The following is a 23,556-nucleotide window of genomic DNA, read 5'->3' on the forward strand; positions in this document are numbered from 1 at the left end:
GCGTGCGTGTGTGTGTGTGTGCGCGCGCGCGCGCGCGCGCGCGCGTGTGTGTGTGTGTGTGTGTGAAGAACACACAGAATCACATCCATGACAATCACAAACATGCACGTGTACATTTTCACAGCAAGATGTTTTAACAGACACTCATTTCTTTCCACAGTACAGCTCTCTTTTAATGTTCCTTTTTGAAAAGTCTGAAACAAGCGATTGCTTCGAATGAAGCTGTTTATCACAAAGAATAAAGCCACAACAATGAATTCATTTACTGCAAATAAATGTTGAGGAAATGTCGAATAGTCACTTCATTTTCAATCCATTTAATCAAATGATAGGTTTGACTTGGGATTTGCTCTCTCTCTCTCTCCATACAAACTGACACATTGAGTCGAAAGTGACAAAATATTAACTTATTTCCATACACTCATACTGAAATTCAAATACACGACAAGCCGGTCAACAAATCAAAGACATACATAAGAGATTTCTGATAAATATTGACAGATTAAGATAGAATGCTAAAAAACGCAAACGGCTCGGACTGGACAGATCATTCCAGTAATTCATACACTGACATTGTAAAAAAAAAAAAAAAAAAAAATCATGAAAATAAAAAATAAAGTATAACTGAAAGCCCAAGGTAATTCATGATAGCCGGTATACACTGTCACGTCTTTGACTAACTATGCGCAACGGTTATGTTACATCATCTGCTTTGCAGTCCCTGTTTGCTTTGTATAAACGATATGATTTGCATCAGTGACGCCACGTAGTACAACAGCATCTAAATAACACAAGATGATAAATTTCCCACGACACTTAACCAGTCGCCTACCAAGACATCATAATTATAAACATTGGAAAAGAGACAGTACAACGTTAGCAGTGGGAAATTTTGGAAAGCAGCACGAAACAAAACACCCGCACTTTTCGTTTTCGATTGTTAGCGCGTTTCGCCACCAGCTTTTCACCACTGACTAGTAGGCAGGTTGTGCGATCAACCTGTGTATTTGCTGTGTCGGTATGCGCGGCGAATATCACAGATTGACATAAGTTTACATTTGGGCCAACAGCAAAGTGAGAGCTGTATTATCAATGGTTTCTCCAGTCAATGGGAAATCATTTACAGCTTAGACTTTTGTGAAGGACTCTGACTCTCAAACTAGGAGGCAAAATTGCACTGGCTCTTAGTGCTGCAGCCTTGGGGGCAGGTTGGCCTTTGGGAACCATCCCAACGCCGACTGTCCTAAAACCCTCTTGGCTGAGAGAGTGGGGATGTAACTTGGGCAAGACACTCTCCACTATAATCAAATTCTAGCCCAGATAGTCGGAACAGCAGTTGCCTCCTCTGATGGTCTGATGGTTCTGATGGTCATAGTCGGACACGACTGACTATCATAAATGCGCTCTAGATCTCAAGCTCTTTGCCCCGCCCCCCCCTCCCCCCCCCCAAAAAAAGTTCAGCATTTCAAGCATTCGACACCTCTTGCTCAGATTCTGTCTCCTCTTGCTCGTTGTTGGTATCGCTCAGCACTCTTACGCGACCTTTCACCCTCTGCCGACATATGGCGCATGTGCGAAGAGCAGGCGCACACTGGGAACAGGAAACAAGATGGCCGCATGGCAGGAACAGAATACCGACGCTGTGAACTTGACAAATCTTGCAAATCCTCTCGTTTATTATTGCATGGTTCTTGCTTTCCAGTTCTGAAATAGAAAGATTTTTGTAAGAGAACACAAGCAACAAGCTGCACATTTTCATCATAAGAACTTTTGACATTTGATTAATGTAGACCTTGCCATCACTGTAGAGTTTGCCATACATATTGAAAAACTATATTTACATCCATTCAGTCAACTTTCTGAGAGCCAGAAGGATTTCTGATGCTCCCACCGACCAAACGAGTGACATAAGACGTGTTCTATAGTAAATGGGAGATTTTTATCTATATCATATCTAAAATAGTTTAATATGTCACATCATCATCGAGAGAAAGGCAATCTTGATCAAAAACGTAAGGTTACATAAACATTAATTCACAGACTGTATACAAACAAGAGACCTATTCCTTCACAGACAGTGTATACAAACAAGAGACCTATTCATTCACAGACAGTGGGACACAAACATGAGACCTTACCATCAGCAGCCTTTTTCAGATGAGTGCTGTCGTTTTGATCGTCATCTTTATCCGCTGCCATGGCAGTGCCACCTCTTGCTCCGTCTTCTGATCCTGCTTCCGATACATTTCCTGCCTCTTCTTCCATGTCCCCGTTTCCTGGCGCCATTTCTGGACATCAGTGAGAGAGTGGGTTTGAGGCAACTATTATAAAGTACTGCAACATGACTCAAAGCAAAAGTAGGCTAAGTCACAAAGCTTGACATTCACCCGAATCTGAACTAATAACACTGTGCCATCAATTTTGATAAGTATAGGCCTACAGCGTTGCAAGCACGCTTATGAGGAAACTGAAAATAAATCAAACCTGAAAATAAATTGGTTTAGTAGATGCACAGGAAAAGGGAGAAAAAGAGACCACGAGTTTTTCACGTCTCCACTGATTCGGCCAATCCGGCTACCATAGCCGGTCCCTGGGGATAAGCCTCAACCGGTAGACCGGAGCCCCAACTTTCGTAGACTCAACTTGTGGGGAGAGAATAGTAAATCAGAATGAGCTCCTTCTTAAAGGATGCCAAGCATGGAACATCAGCAATTGTGGCTGCTTGGGAGTTCCAAAGAGAAACCATGCTTTTGAGAGAAAAACAAAAACGAAGATTCTAAAATTAGTGTTTAAAACATTCATACTGCAAGATTACAATTTTAAAAATAAATGCCGATTTCATATAATTCCATCTGAAAGAACATCGTTCATGTAGGCCTAGTTGTCAAAATACTGAACTTGTAGTAAACGTTTAGCTGTACCAAATTAGATGAATGAGTTACTGGTGAGCACTGATATAATTCAGGGTTTATGAACTTACAGTTTGACTGGAAATTAAATTAAGAGACTATAAATACATTGTACATTTTAAGTGTAAAGTGAATGAAAGGTAATGAACTTGTAAATTCAGTTTCTGTTGTAAATTAATTGAATGGCTAACGGGCGAACGTCGGTGAAAAAGAAGACTCGGGGAAAAAAGATGCCAAAGCCGTTTCACTTCTGCTGATACTCCTACCCTTACTGACTACTGCTACGACGACGACAACTACCACTACCGTTGCTGAAACTGCAACTGCTGCTGCTGCTGTTTTTAATCAATGGTACTACCACAACAGTTCTATTATTACCGCAACTTCTACTAACCTTTTCTAGACGAAACAGAATGTCTCTTTTTCATTTCTTTTTCGATCTCAGCTTCCGAAATCTGAAACAATATAATAGCAAGGTATTACAAAGAATAAAAAAAAAAAAAAACAACGACGACAAAAAACAAACAAACAAACAAACAAAGAGAAGCAGGTTTAATAAATATCTTATGGGGGGTTGATGGTGCGGGGACTGTCGTCCTCAATATATTCGTATCCCCCTCCTCCCCCCCTCTCTCTCTGTCACACACACACACACACACACACACAGAGAGAGAGAGAGAGAGAGAGAGAGAGAAGACAAACTAAAAATGAAAAACAGAAAACGTACGTCCTCAAGCCGTCTCTCTTGGAGATGCTGCACAGCCTCAATGAACTCTTGACCCTTGACCTGACCCACAAAAGGACAGCGTGGGTAGAATCGCGCGTGCTCCACCCAGGGTCGCAGTGACTTGGACCATGACTTCAATCCCCCTTTGCAGTAGAAGCAGCGCACAAGATCATCCGTACCTGAAATACAGATGGAAAAAAAAAAAAAAAAAAAAAAAAAGTTGAAACTTGCCATCGGCTCCACACCATCATTGTGATACTGCTCTGTCATCACGTAAACGTTTCGAGTACCCTCTGCGTGGTCAGCACAGGATTTCTTCACGTACACATCACCCCCGCCCTCCCCATACATACTCATACATCACACACACTCACAAAACGAATGGAGGAAAACACACACACACACACACACACACACACACACACACACACACTACGCCTCTGACTCAATATGAGGTTCGCGCATGCGCTAGCAAAGTGTAGAACAATGTAAGGAATAAGGATAACAGAGAAGAATTTTTTGGTCTCAGTTTTCGTTCCTTCATGATCATTAGAATTACCACACTGATACAAGAAACAACCATCCAACCCATTTTACAAACGAACTCACCAACAAAATAAAACCCAGCCTCAGCCATATCTTCCGGTGAGTGAGAAGCGCAGTGAGGCCAGTTGGTGAACGAGTTCACACGTGAACTGGTTATGGCGAAGTCAGGCCGCTTAGGCTCCTGGGTGTAAATTCCCAGCTGGGCATAGGTCACCGTTTCACGTCCAGATTCGCCGTTTGTCGACGCAGACTGAGAAGAGGGATGTGAAGCTGTAGCCGTTGCTGCTGTGCCCGTGCCGAGACCTGCCCCTGCCTCAGTCCTCTCAGCAGGTCGCGCTGTCTGGTACGTCGCCGAGGGCGCCGAGTACCGAGGTGAGCTGGAATTCGTAGCGGCAGTCTGTGCCCTTGTATGTTCAGAAGTCCTGGATTCCTGTTGGTGTGGTACCCCACTTCCCAGAGCCTGTGGGCTGGACTGTTCTGATGGTTGTGCTGAGGTTGAGGGTTCGTCTAATGTAGTCCTCCTCCGTGTTTCTGTTCCGGTGGATGGAACGAGGGCAGATGTGGAAGGAATGGGTGGAAAGACGGCAGACTGAGCCCCACCGGAGTTCATCGTGGAAGAGTACAGCCTGGGGGATCCCGAGCTGTGTCTGTCCCCCTCCGATGTGGTCGTACCGGAAACGGCAGATGCCGTCGCTGATGCTAAGCGGTGAGGTTGAGCGTGTGTCACCGAAACAGTGTCAGATTGTCCACCAGATGTGATCATCTGAGACGGTGGTGGATCGTTCGGATGACTTACGGTTGCCCCAGACCCTTTATGGTGAACGCCCGTACTTTTTTCCTGTGGATGCGTCAGACCTGCGGCACGGAGAGAGGCGGGCTCCGCGGTGGCAAACATGCCCCGTGTGTACTGAAGGTATATCGTCCGTCTTTCCTCTTCCATGGACATGTTGGGGGCTTCCCCCCTCACCAGAGGGCAGGAAGGGGACAGGGCGCGGTGCACCTCCCAAGGCGTTCTCTTTCTGAACTTGTCCACCTCCACTTCGACTGTGCAGAAAGCGCATCTGCGAGAGAACACACCAAATGCACGTTTCAGTTTCGGATCAATGTAATACAAATAAACAAACAAACAAAAAACAACAACAACAACAACAAAACAAACAAAACAAAACAAAACAAAAACACCAACAAAACCAGCAACAGACGTATCCCACTCTCAACAGTTTTGTCATTCCGGTTCTCAACATCGCATGTCAGGAGAACGGCATTAGTAAATACTAAAAGCACAATGGAACGACTTAGTGTTTAGTACATTCATCGACGTTTAAACAATTTACTACTGAGCCAGAGAATTCTATATTCTTAAGTTGTAAATGTCAGAGTAACTGCTGAGAAAAAATATGACTCATATCAACAATTGACCCTTTAGTTTCGAACTAGATTTAGTAGGACTAGAAATGATAATCATAAACAAACAAGGTAGTACGGTGGAATGGAAGAATATAACAAAGACTGGAGATAATAGCATTTTCCCTACTGGCGGTTTTTTTAATTATTATTTTTTATTTAAATACCCAGAAACAGTTACCAAACCTGGCGGCGATAGTACCAGCACTAAGTAACCCAATCTACAACTAAACTCTCTCTCTCTCTCTCTCTCTCTCTCTGTCATACCATCCCCCCTCCCAGATAGTTTAAAACTCGGTACCTCAGCACAGGACAGCTGTTATCTGTGCAATAGAAGCCTGCTTCGGCCAGCTTGGTGACCCACACCCCAGATGTCGGTATCAAAGCGTACATGGCGAAACTAGCCAGTCGGCTTTTCTCGTTGCACATGTCGTCATGGTGACGGCCGTTTTGAGGTTCACCGCGTCCCTGACTCGCGCTGGAAGGCGATGGTGACGTCTTTCCGTTGTCCTTGCTGCCCATACCCGGAACTGAAACGACAAGCGAAAAAATGATTCCAAAAATTCGTTAGCATGAGTCACTCGGATTGGTTAATTAGAGGATGTTCACATTTTGTTTTTCTGCCCCAAGGCAAGTTTTAGATGCCCGGCCATTCATACACCCTATCTTCCTGGTCAACCCACCCGCACACACCCCGCCCCCCCCCCCCCACCACCCCATACACAAATCCCCTTGCCCCCACCTTCCTCCTTTAATGATGATACAAGTACTTCCTGTAAGGTTTTACCATCTGTTGTCGTCGTTAACGTCATTATTATAATATTATTTTGTCTCATGATTTGCCATCATTCTTTTACTGCCAGTACAACCACTGCATATACTCGGCTATGATGGCAGTTTGTGTGGTTTAGTTTGGTGTGGTGTTGTGATGGTAGTGTACGTGTATGTGTTGGAAAAGAAGGGAAATATGTGGCATATCCTTTCCTTTATTTCATCACTTATTTCATGTCACAACGAATGACAGTTATTTTATTATTATTATTTTTTTTAAAGCTGGAATATGCTCAGTCGAGGGTTTATGTTTGCCATTTCTTAAGAAACGCATACGTTGCTGTATACTGTTTATCCTTCACTGATGCCTCAACTGGATAAAAACAACAACAAAAAACCCCCAAAAAACATTGATTCTTGTTTGTGCCAGTGTGCTCATACACTCGTCACACCTGTACTTACCTGTTATAACTGATCGAACAAACACACGCACATGTACATATGTATATCAGTGCTCCGAGCATATGTTCAATTCTCAACTAGCGTGCCTTGTCAGGACACGTAAAGGCGCCCAAATTAGCAAGCACTTGAGACCAGTCAACTCGATCAATCTCCCCCAAACCCTTTGCCCCATCCAACAGATCGGGAAAACCCGATATTCCTACGTTGAATGCTGTCGGTAATTCCTGTCTTTCGTTCAAAGGAAAACGCATTAATTTTTTAGTCTCCCCTTTAAACGAAACAATAATTAATTCAGAAAGCAGAGCTAGTTAGAAGGAAAAATTATGATACACGTACTGAATTCCCGTATAATGCAAAAAACTGAATAATGACATTACGGTTTGTGGTTTCAGTTCCCTCAGAATATGGGACTGACCACGCCTGTACAGACTTATTAGTCCACGAGAGTCACGTCTATTTAACTCCCCTCTACATGCTTTCTGACGTTATAGATATGAAACGAACATCTGGATCTGAAAGAATTTTGATGTTCCGCATATACGCTGTCCACGATTGATTATATATATATATATATATATATATATATATATATATATATATATATATGTGTGTGTGTGTGTGTGTGTGTGTGTGTGTGTGTGTGTGTGCACATGTGTGTGTGTGTGTGTGTGTGTGTGACGGTGTGTGTGTGTGTGTGTGTGTGTGTGTGTGTGTGTGTGTGTGTGTGTGTGTGTGTGGACTCGATCATTCCTTCGATGTTCACTTTCTGTCCTCTCTGCTCTCCGTTCACCGATTTGATCTTCGTTTTCAAATTTTGAAATACATCCAGGAATCAAAAGCAGAGAGAGAGAGCCGGAGAGAGAGAGAGAGAGAGAGAGAGAGAGAGAGAGAGAGAGAGAGAGAGAAGACAAGACAAGATAAGATAAAATTCTTTATTTCGAGGATAATAGATAAGCACTGGTGTGCTTTTTTACATCCAGTCCCCGCCCTAAATAGGGTCTACACGACACAACTATGTCCGGCTATACGGTAAAATGCAAGCATGGTGTTAGAGATACATAACAGAGGAGAAAAAAATCCAAACTATTAATTAAAAAAAAAAGAAAAAAAAAGAACTCACACACACACACACACACTGTTAGAGAGTCAATTAGAGAGAGAGAGAGAGAGAGAGAGAGAGAGAGAGAGAGAGAGAGAGAGTTCTGCCGCACACACACACACACACACACACACACATATATATATATATATATATACAAAAAGAGAGAGATTGAGATTGAGATGGTTTACTTCACTAAAGGCCACAGCCCCTAGAGGGGGACTGAGAGAGAAAGAGATATAAGCAACATCACCATCTTCGATTAATTAAAAAACAAATCAAATGAAAGAAAAAATGACCAGTTCACACTACCCAGCTGCCATTGCTACAAAATACTACGACTACTTCTCCCACAACTACTTAATTCAGTGCATAAAATCATTGTTACCATACCCTTCATTTAGACCTCGACTGATCTGCCTCACACATGAATGGAAAACAATTGATGACGGTGACTGTAAACGAACATGTACTCACGACTTTGCTTGGAATATGTCTCCGCAACCATGATTATCACTGTCGATTCAGATTGTTCTGACTAGATTTTGTATTTTCTCTGTCTTCTGCCTTCAACGTCTGTTCGAACTGCTCGATGTCGCGTAGAATGAAGACAGTTGCGAAATCGAGAGAGCTATGGCGTTGTTGTTCTAAACATAGTAACTTGATTTTCCAAAGCTTTATTTAGAACAGGGAATCCTCCACACACACACACACACACACACACACACACACACACATATATATATATATATATATATATATATATATATATATATATATATATATAAAATAAAGAAGTGTGATGGTCAATACGAAGGAGAACAAGATAAATCGCAGGCAACTTATTGTCCGCCGTTTTTTTTTTGTTTGTTTGTTTTTCTTCATAAACCGAGAAAACGGGAATTCCCACCTTGTGATTGATCCACCACACACTACTATCTGGATAGAATCCAGATCCCCCCAAACCCCCAAACCGGACCACAATGCGAACATTATTAGCTGGTTCTAATTATAGAACTCTGTGCGTGTTAGTCATCACGTCATACCACTGTCAAAAAAAGGAGCGTCGCGGTTCGGACGATTAATAATTATTGGCCAAGACCGACAGGAGATTTCGGATGTATGTTATTATTTTACGTACTTTCTTCATTGGAATTAAATAGATCAAACGTTGTGCACAAACAAGCTATTGACTGCACACACATACACACACACACACACGCGCGTGCGCGCGCGCACCGCCTTGACACACACACACAAATATATTAGGCATATATATATATATATATATATATATATATATATATATATATATATATATATCTCCCGAAACGGTTGGGGCGTGAATGACTCACAACAATCGATCATATAGGCCAGTGACAAAAATAACATCATTTCTTGCTTACTATAATGCTGATGACCTCGTAATTCTGCCTACGACAAATATAGGACTACAACTGAAATAAACTATATAAACTCTGATCTATGTTGTGAAAACTGATATGTCTACGACAGAAGACAGGAGTACAAAATTAAGTAGATATACAAACTCGATCTATATTGGGACGTAAAAATCAACAAACTAAAGTAATGATTGTCACACACACACTGACACACACACACACACACACCGATCCCAAAGTGCCTCAGTGTTCTTTTCACTACATTAGGTAATGATATAATCCAGACAACAGACCCGACATCACAAGTACTTGAGTATATCATTTCATATGATACTGGAACAGTCTTTCGCCAAGGAACCCCTGGCCCCAACATGCAGGCATCAAAAACAGCACTGACTTTCCTTCTGACGAGGCATCAACATGCAAGACATTCGTTTGGATTCAAACACTAACAGTTAAGTCAATACAGGACTGCCTGGTTTCTTTAGAAACTGTATATATTTCTCCTAAACACCCCCATGAGCAAATACATATAGAATTATGAAAACTGTTACTGAGGGTACATTCTAAAACAATGAATCTGCGAATTCTAGCAGAACTGGGCAGATTTCCAATCAGTTGAAATTGATATTGTATGCAGTCAGTGTTCCTAGGAACTGGACTCATATTCTGGGTGCACACAATAGTCATCACTGAGTATGAAAAAGGTGTTTACATCAGTCTATATGTTGAATCAACCAGATACTATTGAAAACCCTTATATTTGCTGCCGTGTCCACGAGTCGTAAAAAAAACCCCCACACAACTTATTCTTCACGGTATGATTATGGTTAGTTCATGTTTGGATTAACTGATAAGTCTACATTTAGTAACATCAAACTTTGTAAATTGACTTTACCAGTTCAACACACACACACACACACACACACACACACACACACACACACACACACACACAAACACTGTACACATTCCACATCTCTCAGTTTTCTGATCCCATCCAATTATTCAACTTCGGATTATGACTTTCAGTGAACTTCAATAATTTTTTTTTCCCGAATTTGGATGACTACTAAAAGCTAACTGCTTTAAGCATTTTATTCATTTTCTTTGCTATGTTGTGTCTGTCTGTTACCTGATTCGTGGTTCAACATTTTCTTGCTCGTTATTGTGTTTGCTGTATGTGATGGTATGTCCGGGATTTAAATTGACCTAGTGTTTTGTGTACACGCATTTGCCATTTGTACGAGTTATCATGACCGCTGACACACGATAATTAAACGGACACTCAGTTCATGCTCATTTCAAGCTGTGGTTTAACACACATTTCCACACACACACGCACACCAATGTGTACTTGTCACGCCATCGCTTGGGATAACCTATCGTTGAATGCGTACATAACTTGACTATATAATATATGATGTGGACATACCCTTTGTAACGCATGCCAACAGTATGGGTGAAAAATTCTCTTTTTATGTCATATCATCAGCACTGATGCATTGCTTTCTGAATATGACAAATTGTACAGAATTATATAAGCAGACAAACAATAAAACAAATGAACAGAATGAAACCAACAAATACAAAGATGCACACACAAGATTTTTTTTTTTTTTTTTTTGGGGGGGGGGGGGGGGGGCATGGGAGGGGGGGGGGGGGTTACTTATAAAAGATTGATGGATTTCCCGATATTTCCTGCAGGTACACAGGTACTACACAGGTAGTTGTCTTTTCTGAATCCGATTCAGTGAGACTGTGTCATGAATTATGATACCGAATTATACAGTGTTGCAAGCGCGCTTATGAGGAAACTGATATTAAAATCAAACTGAAAATAAACCAGACCGGGTTAGCGGAAACACGGGAGAAAGAGAGAGAGAGAGAGAGAGAGAGAGAGAGAGAGAGAGAGAGAGAGAGAGAAATAGACACGGACACAATGACAATACTATTTTGGGGGGCAAGGGGGACAATATATGTACATACAAAGAAATAACGGTGGCATACACAGAAATAAACACTGCTAAGAGTAAAAAAAAAAAAACCCAAAAAAAACAACCCCCCCCAAAAAAAAAACAACAACAACCCAAACAAACAAAAAACAAAAAAACACAAACAACAAACAAAAAAAAACCCCAACAAAAAACCATGACCCACAAGGTAGCCTGGTTATAGACAATGCAACTGCAACGTTATAATCTGAGGCGTATTAAACAGGCATACACACATATGCTCACAATACACCCAGTTTACTCTCACACGCACACACGTGTTTGGGTTATTCAGTACTTTTCAATGCCTCATACGAGGCAAACAAAATTGGATGACCCAACTCAGCAATTCAACTTTCTAGGAGGAAAAAATAACCAAACAAGCTGACAACAACATATAAGCAATTTAAATGATTAATATAAGTTATGAAACCGACTGAAACCAGGGAAAGTTTCCTTTTTTTACTCATCTACACACCAGTTAATCTGGAGAGGAGCATATGCATTTTTGTTGTTGTTATTTTAAAAGATCATGAAACAAGTGTTGTTACTTGCAGTTCCGTATCGTGTGTGTGTGTGTGTGTGTGTGTGTGTGTGTGAAATCAGAGGGTGGCGTGAGTCTAAACTGACGCACTGTTATTTGTTTATTATTTTGTCTGATCAAGTGTTCGGATAAAGAGTGAAAGAGAAATAAAACTTGTGTGGGAGGAATATCTGTATTCTGTGTTTGTGCTGCCTGGGTGTTAGAACTGAGTCGGGTGGAGCGGACGTGTCTGATCTGTCTCTCTTATACAGCACGTGACAGTTTTCTGAGAATAATAACATATTATTGTACAGTCAGTTCATCTTTGTAATCCAAGGAAGGCACGATGTCCGCTGGTATTGCTTCTTTATTGTTTGGGCAGCCTTTCACAGTGGTGTCCATGGAAAGAACAAGTATGGATGTGTGTTTAATTTCTGCAAGATAATGGGGTTTGAATGGTGTTTGTGACAAACCGTTTGTTTGGTCTTTGTGTCTGCTGATGTCTGTACTGGTGCTCTTGAGACAGCATCTGCAACTGGAACCTGGGAGCCTCTGGAGCCAGTTGCATTGCTTGGTTCTAACTTTTTGACAGTTACACGTGACTGAATGCCTACATTGACCGAAATACGCCATTGGTCAGTTCCATACTACACACAGTTAGTAGCGGGTTACGACCATACTAGGCTCTTCCGTCCGAGCAATGCAACTGGCTTATGGTCTGTAATCAAAAGTATAGTTGTATCTATGCGTGCGTAACAGAATAGACTGTAGGCGTTTAGTTGCTCAGTTTTGACAAGTTTTCTGGTGATTAATACTGCCAGCTTTTGATCAGTCATCATATTGACATGTCGCCCAACGGTGTAGTGATGGAAAATTTCAAGACCATGACATACTGCTGCAAGCATTTCCTTTTCTATTTGTGCATAATTTCTTTCTGTAGTCGACAGTTTGTGGTTTGCGACGAACGCAACAGGTTTTCCACCGAGTGTCAGAACACCGTCAAGACCAAAGTCACTTTTGTCATTGACAAGTGTGAGACTATGGATCATAAAATGCAAGAACAGGGCTGCTGAAAATTCCTTCTTGCACTTTAAAGGTTTGTTTTTGTGATTGTAACCAGTTCCATGATGTCTCTTTCTTCACAAAGTTTTGCCGAAGATGTAAGATTTCTGTAAGCTGTGGCAAGAATTTTAACGGGAAATTTACCATCCCAAGGAAGCGACAAAGTTCCTCTGTGGCAAGAATTTTAACGGGAAATTTACCATCCCAAGGAAGCGAAAAAGTTCCTCTATGCTCTGAGGTCTTGGATACTCTTTGATGGCTTCAATCTTTTGTGGATCTGTATGCATTCCTTCTTTTGAAATTCGATGACCCATGAATGTGATTGTGTGTGATCTCAGTGTGAGTTTCTCCTCGTTAAGCTTTATGTTTTTCTCACGACAACACAGCAAGAAAGCATGTAGGTGTTTGTCATGATCTGTTTTCTTTCCGTGTATGACATTGACAACATCATCAACTAAACATACAACACCTGTCAGTCCAGTGAAAGCTTTAAGCAGTTTCGTATTGGAAATATCTGACGACACTGATAAGCCAATGGGAAGGCGAAGCCACTTCAGTGTATCGGCCAAAACAGGTCTGGAACGTTGTTTGGTCAGATGAATCTTCGTCAAGTTTCACACGCCAGAAACTCAATACGAGGTCAGCCTTGGGAAACACTGTAGATTGTCCCAATTCATGAATGGCATCTTTAAGTACTGTTAGGGAATACTAACTGTGCTAATGTTTGAGCGCCTTGTTGAACCTCCTGGAAGATCAATGCAAACTCGTGAACCACCTTATTTCTTCTATACCACGATGACTTGCCTTACCAAGGGTGTGGACTCACTGACAGGAGCAATGACCTTTTTCGTCACTGAAGTTCTGCCTCCAGATCAGGCCGTACAGAAACTGGAATCCGCTTGTCTGGCATGACAACAGTTTTGGCACTGGGATCAACTTCCAAGTGCTATAGATCTGGAAGCATTCCAAGAGACCCATCAAACAGATCTGGATACTTTTCTACCACAACCAGACACCAACAGCAAACTCATTAAACTTATCAATGGTTTGCTGAATTGTGCATTTCCCTTCATCCCAATCAAATTGAAATCCATTAACATGTTCACTTTCAGAGCTTCACCAGACAAACAGTGTACGACATACAGCTTCATACTGTTGTGACTGTTTTCCTGTGATACTACGGTATATGGGTAATCCTGCAGTTTAGAATACTAAACTCAGGGGGCCGTTCAAATGAAAAAATAGAGGTTGTTTTAGACTGACCTTGATGCGCTGAGTCGAATGCAACCCTCAGCTAAGCTCTACGGCCACTCCTTGTCAATGAAACAGAGACATAATAAATAGTAAACTCAGTCGGTCACACAGAAGTTGATGACGTAAACACCACGTCACCAGCAATCAAAATGGCTCGCCGATAGTTGCTCGGGAATGTTGATTCCTGTCAGATATACCACCTGAGGCGGTTGCAGGCAAAAACAATTCGAATGTAACAAACAAAAATAAACTGTGATAAAAATCGTGATGCAGAACGTTCTGGGCGCCGACTCGATCGGATTTCCCCGAAATTACGTGGCTACTGCGCAACATTAATTGAAATGATTGTTTCGAGAATCGCGCGAGATTCTCGTAAATATTCCTACGCAGGTACTTGTCTGTTATGTGAATAATAATTGCATACAGAAGTGCTTGCTCTTCCATTTTAATTTTTTCTTTCTTCCTTTATTATTCTCTTGCACACCAAAATTAAACTGCATGCCAGGTGATGCCAAGCAGACTGCTAAATATTATGCACTATATGGTATTGACTGCGCAAAGGTCTAAATTCCCAAAAGCAACCACATTGGGCGTGTGCAGTAAGTTATCATTTCAACAAGAAAACAACAGTGACGCATAAACCTAATAATTTACCAAAAGGTCAGTAAATATGCACAGTGATTTGGGGATGCTGTATCTCTCGGTTATATTTTGGGTTAGGCATTTCGGACCGTCTCGTTTTTGTGCTTCATACAAGTATTTATTTCTTCCCCTCCGCTCCTCAGAGTGACTGACGGAGTGAACGTCCGCGTCTTGTCGTCCCAGTCGGCAAGTTTCTTTTGTTTTAGATTCCTTCTTTTTTGTCATTGGAAATGAATATTAATGTAGGTGTTAGTCTCCAGACCCATAGTCACCTCCTAGTTAAAATGCAAATCGTAAGTGTATCGTACGGCCTTGGCGATTTGCAAGTTCAGACTTTCGGACCAATGGAGCATTCTGCCTGATGCAATCAATAATTCGCTGTCAGCAGTGCCATACAGTATCTGTATGCATAGATCTTAACCCAAAAGACGACAATCACTGTGACTTATGTGTAAGATATTGAAACGAAGTGCTGCGTGTTGTGGTCTTTTAATGGTTCCATGTTCTTATTAAAAGTTATTTACTTGACCAGCACCAGGCATGCCGTTCTGTTTTCCATGTTGGCAATGATGGAGGTTATGGTATAGGTAGCCAAATCAATGTGGTGCTGGCCGTTCTACAGACATATTACACACTGGTGTTCCAGGGTCTGACATATCAGGGTGCCAGGATAGGGTTGCTAGTTAGGTGCTGAAGAATGCAGTTGTAAAGCATGCAATGATGGTATGACGACGATACATAAACTTGTGCAAAGTGTACAATAGTTTTGCACTGAAGTTCATGCCCCATTTATGGACCCTTATTTCAAGGTTTTATTTATTTTTTATTTTATTTTTTAGAATCCTGCTGAAAAGGGGAATGCATGGTCTTGATAGCTGTGAATAAGACAAGCCAAATTATGGGTTAAGGTATTGAGAAGTTTCATTTACTTGGACAGAGATATTTTCATGAAGTTTTGCCTGTTAAGTGTTATTTGTTCAACTGCATCTGGAATCTCTCTCTCTCTCTCTTTGAATCGATATATGCAAATATAATATCTGGGGATTGTGACCGTTTCTGTTGCAGTTGTCAGTATCTAAAGAAAATTTGCAAAGATATGCCACAAAGCTACTGAAATGCTAAAAAGAATGTCTTACATGTAAAGGCTAAAGTATTTAACTCCCGCTCTTTGAAGGGAAGAGTCAATCTTAAATTCTTATTCAGGCAAACAAGCTTTTCAGTGGTGTTGATGATGTTAATGTGAGCACATTTTTTCTCCATTTCACAGGTTGATAGCAGTCAAACGTTTTATGGGAGAATCTTCGTTAAACATTGTAACAGACACAAACACACACAGACACACACACACACACACACACAGAGGAAAAAGATTTTTTTTTTTTTTTTAAAGTTTTCCTTTTCTCACAAAGTTGCTAAGCATTCAAATCAGTTCCCGCTGATTATAAGTTTGCTCCAAATATTAACAACTTCAGTAATTTCTGGACAAACATTCGATAATTTGAAAAACTATTTTTTCTTGAGATTGATTTAAAAATGATATGACAAGATTTACAGTAGGATGATTTACAGTTGTCATGTGATTAGATCCTAATTTAAATCATCACCAAATATGGGACATTTAAAAGGTCTTGAGGCCTGGGCTGTTGAGCATCAGTCCTTGTACTACAAGTAATAATGCTAGTAGAATACTAGTACAGACAACTGAAGTCATGCCTTATCAATAAAAGATGTAGATGGTTTGATTGTTTTTCTTTTCATCTTTGTTGCTGTTGTTGTTTTTTGGGGGTGGGGGGTGGGTTAGGAGGGTGCGGGAATTGGGGAAATTAAAATGTTTCAATGAAGGAGAAAGAAAATAGCATGGAGAGTGAATGCTTACGTTTATTATTCAAGCAAAGTTAAGTTTACATTTCAGTAACTTATAACTTTACATTTCTGTGTGTGTGTGTGTGAAACAGGAAGAACAGAAAACAGACCAGAATGGCAACTATACAGCCATGGCATGAAGCAGAAGATGACAGCATTGATGAAGGAGCAGCAGGAGAGTCATTTTCCATGGACCCTGGCCCAACCTCTGCTAAATTCTCAGATGATCCACCAGCTTACAGCAGTGCCTCAGCACCTGTGCTGAGAGCAAACAACTTGAAAAACGCCTCAGTAAACACCACTCCGTGTGAGGATGAAGATATGGGAACAATTGCTTCATCCCTTTCCTCTGTTGAAACTCAAGCACAGTCAGTGCTAGGCACAAGTGAAAGCCCAGGATGTGATGTTCAGAGTTTGAGAAACGGGCGAAAAGAGCATTTTCCACCTGTACCTGATCACCATGTCCACCTGAAGGGAGCACAGGATGGCTCTGACCAGCACTATCAAGAAGCGTCTGGTCCTGAGGTGTCACTCGGCACTGCCAGTGCAGCTGATGAGCAGAAATCAGCGGCAGTAAACTGCGCTGTACCTCAAGAGAGGTCTGCTGTCAGTGCTCGACCCCAGGATTTGAGGCGCTATCAGGAAGAGGTTGGAAGACTAAGAAATCAACAAGGAGTACACTTCAGATTACCAGAGCCAGCTGTGGTGAATGAGGGAGGTGGTGTCGTTGTGGACCTTCGGAGAGCAAGACAAGGTCAGTGTCATGACACTTGACAGCAATGCTTTGTATTAGACAGACTGGTGTTGCATTTGATGTGTTGTCCTTTCCCTTCGACGGGCGCAATAGCCGAGTGGTTAAAGCGTTGGACTGTCAATCTGAGGGTCCCGGGTTCGAATCTCGGTGACGGCGCCTGGTGGGTAAAGGGTGGAGATTTTTAAGATCTCCCAGGTCAACATATGTGCAGACCTGTTAGTGCCTGAACCCCCTTCGTGTGTATATGCAAGCAAAAGATCAAATACGCACGTTAAAGATCCTGTAATCCATGTCAGCGTTCGGTGGGTTATGGAAACAAGTACATACCCAGCATGCACACCCCCAAAAGCGGAGTATGGCTGCCTACATGGTGGGGTAAAAACGGTCATACACGTAAAAAGCCCACTCGTGTATATACGAGTGAACGTGGGAGTTGCAGCCCACGAACAAAGAAGAAGAAGTCCTTTCCCTTCCATTGACTTTGTGTCCAGTGTCTCTTGTGTGAATCGTATTTAGTTGATCGTATATATACTGAGAACATTTAGAATTAGAAGGAGAGTTTCTTGAGGATTACTGGTATTTATCATTTTTGCATAATGACGTGATGCATGCATTTGTGTGACTGTTGTGGAAACACTTTGATTTGTCACTGCACAAGATTCAGCACTATATGAATTAATATTATCATTTATTGTTTTTATCATTATTATTGTTATTGTTGTGGTTATTGCCATCATCATCATCATAATTATGGTTATTGTTGTGGATAGTATCATGTATGATATTTGATGATGATTAGCTTAAACTTGTAATATATGATGCCTCGGTTGCATTCAACTTCATGCGACCCACTCTTTCCCTCTCTTTTCCTCGCTCTCTCTCCCTTTCTTTCTCTCTTCCACAAACACACATGTTATGTTGATAATATACATACATGTATACACACTACACACACACGTGCAATCGTGTGTGCGCACACACACAAACGTGTGCGTGCACATACACACGCATGCACACACACACATACACATACACACGCATGCACACACACACATACACATACGAGCATAAGACAGTTACTTCCAAAAGATGTAGTTGATGACTTTTCTTCCAATATTTCATTAGCCACTGAAAAGATTTTGAATGATTATTCATTGCTTAGAATGTTTTCAGAAATTTTAAACTCCAGTCCAGTTGGTATCCTCCTTTGATGTATTATATTTAATACTGTTATTCATATTTACATTGTTGTAGGTTAATACTTGTTGATATGCATATACATATTCTCCTTCCCATGACAACTCTTTCAATACACACCACAACCTCTTTAGACTTTTTCTTATACTTTTCCTCTGAGTCTGATACATAACATGATTTTTTATTTATTTATTTTTTTACACTAATATTCACATGCATTCCCTTTCCTTTATACACTACTTTACTCCTTTCTGTCTAAAAACACTTATAGTGAATAGACGTTAAACTGAAGAAAACATACACATACACACACACACACTGCTGGTCAAAAGTGCTCACAATTTTTCTCTGTGTGTGTATGTGTATGTGTGTGTGTGCATGCGTGTGTATGTGTGTGTGTGTGCATGCGTGTGTATGTGCGTGCGCACATGTGTGTGTGTGCGTGTGCGCACACACGTGTGCACATTTGTGTGTAGTGTGTATGCATGTATGTATGTGTGTGTGTATCAACATAACGTTGAACAGTGCTGAACAAATTATCAGTCAGTCAGTGCCTTCAGTTCTGACTTCTGTGCCAAGGCTTCTTCAGGCCTTGAGCCTGCCTGCAAACTATGAAGATCCTTGATACAGGATGATTGATGATTGTGGATGATTGATAGCCATAATTATAACTACTTAAATATGCAAACATTACGAGCGCGTTGGGTTACGCTGCTGGTCAGGCATCTGCTTGGCAGATGTGGTGTAGCGTATATGGATTTGTCCGAACGCAGTGACGCCTCCTTGAGCTACTGAAACTGAACTGAAACTACGAGTGTTAAAACTACTTAAATATGCATACATTACAAGTGTCTTAACTAGTAAACATAAAAGAAAGCTTTATAAATCTGAAGAACAAAAATTTTGTGATGGTTTGTTGTATGTGTGTTTCAGAACGTCTTTGGAATTCAGGCTGCCTCGCTTGCCGTGAGGAAAATCCAGCGGTGTGGGTAATGCCCTGTTGCCATGCCTTCCTGTGTCAACGATGTTTCTTTGACCCTCATTTTTTGGGCATAAAATATTGCCCTGTGTGCACCAGGCCTTCGGAAGGACTGAAGTTCTCGGCAGATATGCTGCTGTCCATTATGCGTCGCTCGCAGTCTGACATGTAATTCAAACAACAGAACTGTAAACAGACATTGATTTGAAGCAGAACACGTGCATCAACTGGAAAAAAAACAACAACAAAAACAAAACAACCAAACTACTGAAAATGAAAGAAAGAAGATACTTTAGAATATATATGAAAATAGAATCATGGATGCACTGCTATAGACAAAAAAAAAAAAAAAAAAAGACAAAAAAAAAAAAAGAAACAACAGGTGTCATTGTTTAAAATATTTTGTTAATATCACTTTTTCTTTCTTTCCTTCTCTCCCCTTTGTCCTTATTCATTTATTGTAATCTTTCTTTTAACTTTTTCCAGTTCCCGTCATTCTCTGTTTCTCTTGTGTCCATTCTCTGCATTTTACAATTGATATTGTTTCGAACTTTTGCTTTAAATAAATGTTTCTGAGAACTGCCAGGAATACCGCAGTGCCTTGGGAGCACAAGCAAAACTTGGTTATGCCACTGGATGGTTTGTCGTTCATTAGGAAATAGTGTGCTCTCTCTCTCTCTCTCTCTCTCTCTATATATATATATATATTTTTTTTTTTTTAATAATAAATTTTTTTTTTAATTTATTTATTTTTTTTTAGAGGCCCAGTTGGTAAAGTCAGTGACACATCTGTACACTGTGTCCTACTTTATGTTAGTCATGAGCTTTTTTAAAATTTAACATTTTTTGTATATGTTATTTTAGAAGTACAGGTGTCCAGCATTAATTTTATCCTTTGTTGATTTCAAGTTGAATGGGTGTGGCCCGGCCCCCTTAGAGTGTAAGGAGTTGAGGGCCGAAACACTTGACTGAGGGGGGCTTCTTCTCTGAAGACCTTGCACTGTCCAGCTCTGCCTAGAGTTTCTTATCAATATCACTGATTACACATATCTTAAAAAGAAAAGGAAGACTTTCTTTCCCTATTTCATACAGTTTTCAGTTTCTCCTTTTTTTTCTCTTGTGTGTGTGTGTTTTTTTCACTTGTGTTTGTTTTTGGCAATCTGAACATTGGTATCTGTGGTATCTGTGCACATACGCATTTTGATACTCAACCATGTACATATTGTGTGTGTGTGTGTGTGTGTGTGTGTGTGTGTGTGTGTGTGAGGGAGAAAGAGAGAGAGAGAGGCTGAATTGGCAATACGGGAATGGCAGGTAGGCAAAACAGGACTAAGAGTCAAGCTGTCAAGAGGTGGCAGCAATTCCAGAGTAGGTGAATCAGGAAAAGGTGAATTGGACCCATTTCACCCTGGACCCAACTTAATTTCACCTCACTGCATGAATACTATGGAGGTGGTGGTTGGGTGTATTCCTGGGAAGGGGGTGAGGGGAGGGGGGAACTGCTACCTTATTCAGGTTGGTGAACATTCCATTGTTAGCCCTCTTTCCTTATTTCATTTTCTTCTCCTTCTCTCTCCTTCTCTCTCTCTCTCTTTCTCTCTCTGTGTGAGTGAGAGAGAGAGAGAGAGAGAGAGAGCTAGCACTGCAGTCCATGTGCCTAGCAATAGGATGACTTGGCACATTGTTGTGAAGAAAAAGGAATTATTTTAACTCTCTCATGTTAAATATGTGTGTGTACTTACCCACAAATGTGTATATATATATATATATATAGAGAGAGAGAGAGAGAGAGAGAGAGAGAGATACCATTGGAGTGCATTGTTGAATTCATGGAGGACTGAGGTGATAGTCCTGTGTCAGTCTGTGTGATATCCCTCCCCTGTTACTGATGGCAGCTATGTCTGGAATTGCGTGCAGGCGACAGGTTTCATTTGTAACCTTAGTTCGCTTGGCCGGAAATTTGTGTCATCTGTCGTACATTGTTGTCATTTTGGCAGGACAAGAGAGACCATCATTGATAAAGGATTGGTAATTAACAACTGTGCTTCTGGTCAGTGGGGAATTTGTTGTAGAAATTTATATGAATTGATGTGAGATGAGCAAGACTGAATGATTGAAGAGGCCCATACTTCTTTATTATAATATTTAAAGAAATATTTTTTAAAAAAAGAGAGTTCATTTCAAATTGCTCTTGGTGTTCATGTAAATTGTATATGGCTGATATATGATAGAGATTGTTATGGTTTGGCATATTTTGTGTTATACTGTGATGTCTTTGGTGTAAGAATTGAAAAAAAAAAAAAAGAATGAAGAGGATAAGGGTGATGAAGACCAGCGATGGAAGATGTCTGGTGTCTAAGGTTATATTCTATAACAGTTGATCAGCTGTTTGAGGGTGTGGAGACACCCCCTCCTCCAAGTGAAAACCATTAGGATCACTGTTCATTTTCTCTTGATACTGGGGAAGGGGAATAACAAATTCAAATCTGTGCATGTATTATGACCCCCCCTTGCATCAGCAGCTATCAATCAACAAATTATGTTATTATTATTATTATTATATAATAATAATAATGATAAAATAATATTATTATTATTACCATTTTCAAGGGCAATTTTTCAGATGATTTTGATCAGTTTGAGAGGCCTGTGAAAGAAGAATGTACAAATGCTCTTCACTTTGGAAATATCAATGAAAACTTTTCCAGTTTTGGAAACTCGGGTGTACTATCTAAACCGGATTGAATGTAGTCAATAAATTTCTGTCTGGGTGTTCTTATGTAGACTAGAAAGGATACATCACAATTTCTATAGAAGCTTTAAAGATAAAGATGATTTACAACAGGATGATATATTTTGTAAAAACAAAAAAAAGCGTGCCATGTTAAAAAGTGTTATACCATTTCATTTTTAAATTTCTAAAACCATGTTTTGCTTTGAACATGATACAGATTTTGGAAAAGATGTGGACGAAATATGTGTGCAGTCTATTTTTGTAAGTTGTATATTACTAAAGTATAAGCCAGTTGTGTGTTAAATTAATTAATTGCCTTTCTGGCAGCTGTTTGATGTTTGTGTCTTCCTGAATCATCCAGTTGACTTTCAAAGCACAGTTCACATTTCATTGTTTTTCATGTGGATAACTCCTGCCTCCCATACAAATTAATGTGTTGGTTAGCTGGAGGTGACTCGCTTTCAGAAACATTTTCATTGTTAGATGTGTTCATAGTTACACTTACAGTGATGCAAAGACTTAATTTATATTTGTATTTGTATTTCTTTTTTATCACAACAGATTCTCTGTGTGAAATTCAGGCTGCTCTCCCCAGGGAGAGCGCGTCAATACACTACAGCGCCACCCAATTTTTTTGTATTTTTTCCTGCGTGCAATTTTAATTGTTTTTCTTATCGAAGTGGATTTTTCTACAGAATATTGCCAGGAACAGCCCTTTTGTTGCCATGGGTTCTTTTATGTGCACTAAGTGCAGCTGCACATGGGACCTCAGTTTATCGTCTCATCCGAATGACTAGCGTCCAGACCACCACTCAAGGTCTAGTGGAGGGGGAGAAAATATCGGCGGCTGAGCCGTGATTCGAACCAGCGCGCTCAGATTCTCTCGCTTCCTGGGCGGACACGTCACCTCTAGGCCATGACTCCACTGAATTGTTTTTCTTCATTGAAAAAGGAAATTTTCTATCTAAAATTACGTTTACATAACATACTTACCGTGACCCAACTAGTGCAGACTCCGGCAGGGGTCTGACATTCCTGTCCTGTGCAAACTACTATCCGCCTATGCGGAGAAAACGAAAGTACTATGGCCGATAACCTCCTGTAAGTAGGTAATCCCCCCTTTGTCCCCCTGGCTAGCGCCCTTTTTTTCCGGCAGCCATCATGATTACTGTTCCTGTGCTCTCCATACGGCTAAGTTTTTTTGTTTTTTTTTGTATTTTCAAGTCCATTTTT

At 40.7% G+C, this 23,556-nt stretch overlaps 2 protein-coding genes across 2 annotated transcripts; one reads left to right on the top strand and one right to left on the bottom strand.

Moving 5' to 3' along the window:
• Positions 1 to 747: 747 nt before the first annotated feature.
• On the bottom strand, positions 748 to 8,531 carry LOC143283291 (uncharacterized). Its single transcript, XM_076589474.1, has 7 exons — positions 8,396 to 8,531; positions 5,888 to 6,116; positions 4,246 to 5,243; positions 3,637 to 3,815; positions 3,304 to 3,364; positions 2,139 to 2,288; positions 748 to 1,704 (listed from the first exon to the last, which is right to left on the bottom strand). The coding sequence occupies exons 1-7, from the start codon at positions 8,424 to 8,426 to the stop codon at positions 1,466 to 1,468; spliced, it is 1,887 nt and encodes a 628-aa protein (XP_076445589.1). The 5' UTR covers positions 8,427 to 8,531; the 3' UTR covers positions 748 to 1,465.
• Positions 8,532 to 14,726: 6,195 nt separating this feature from the next.
• On the top strand, positions 14,727 to 23,518 carry LOC143282748 (uncharacterized). Its single transcript, XM_076588496.1, has 3 exons — positions 14,727 to 14,753; positions 16,752 to 17,413; positions 19,544 to 23,518. Exons 2-3 carry the CDS (start codon positions 16,774 to 16,776, stop codon positions 19,759 to 19,761), a joined length of 858 nt encoding a protein of 285 aa, XP_076444611.1. The 5' UTR covers positions 14,727 to 14,753; positions 16,752 to 16,773; the 3' UTR covers positions 19,762 to 23,518.
• Positions 23,519 to 23,556: the final 38 nt, after the last annotated feature.

The sequence above is a fragment of the Babylonia areolata genome, chromosome 6, assembly GCF_041734735.1.
Source record: "Babylonia areolata isolate BAREFJ2019XMU chromosome 6, ASM4173473v1, whole genome shotgun sequence".
NCBI classification, from domain to species: Eukaryota; Metazoa; Mollusca; class Gastropoda; order Neogastropoda; family Buccinidae; genus Babylonia; species Babylonia areolata.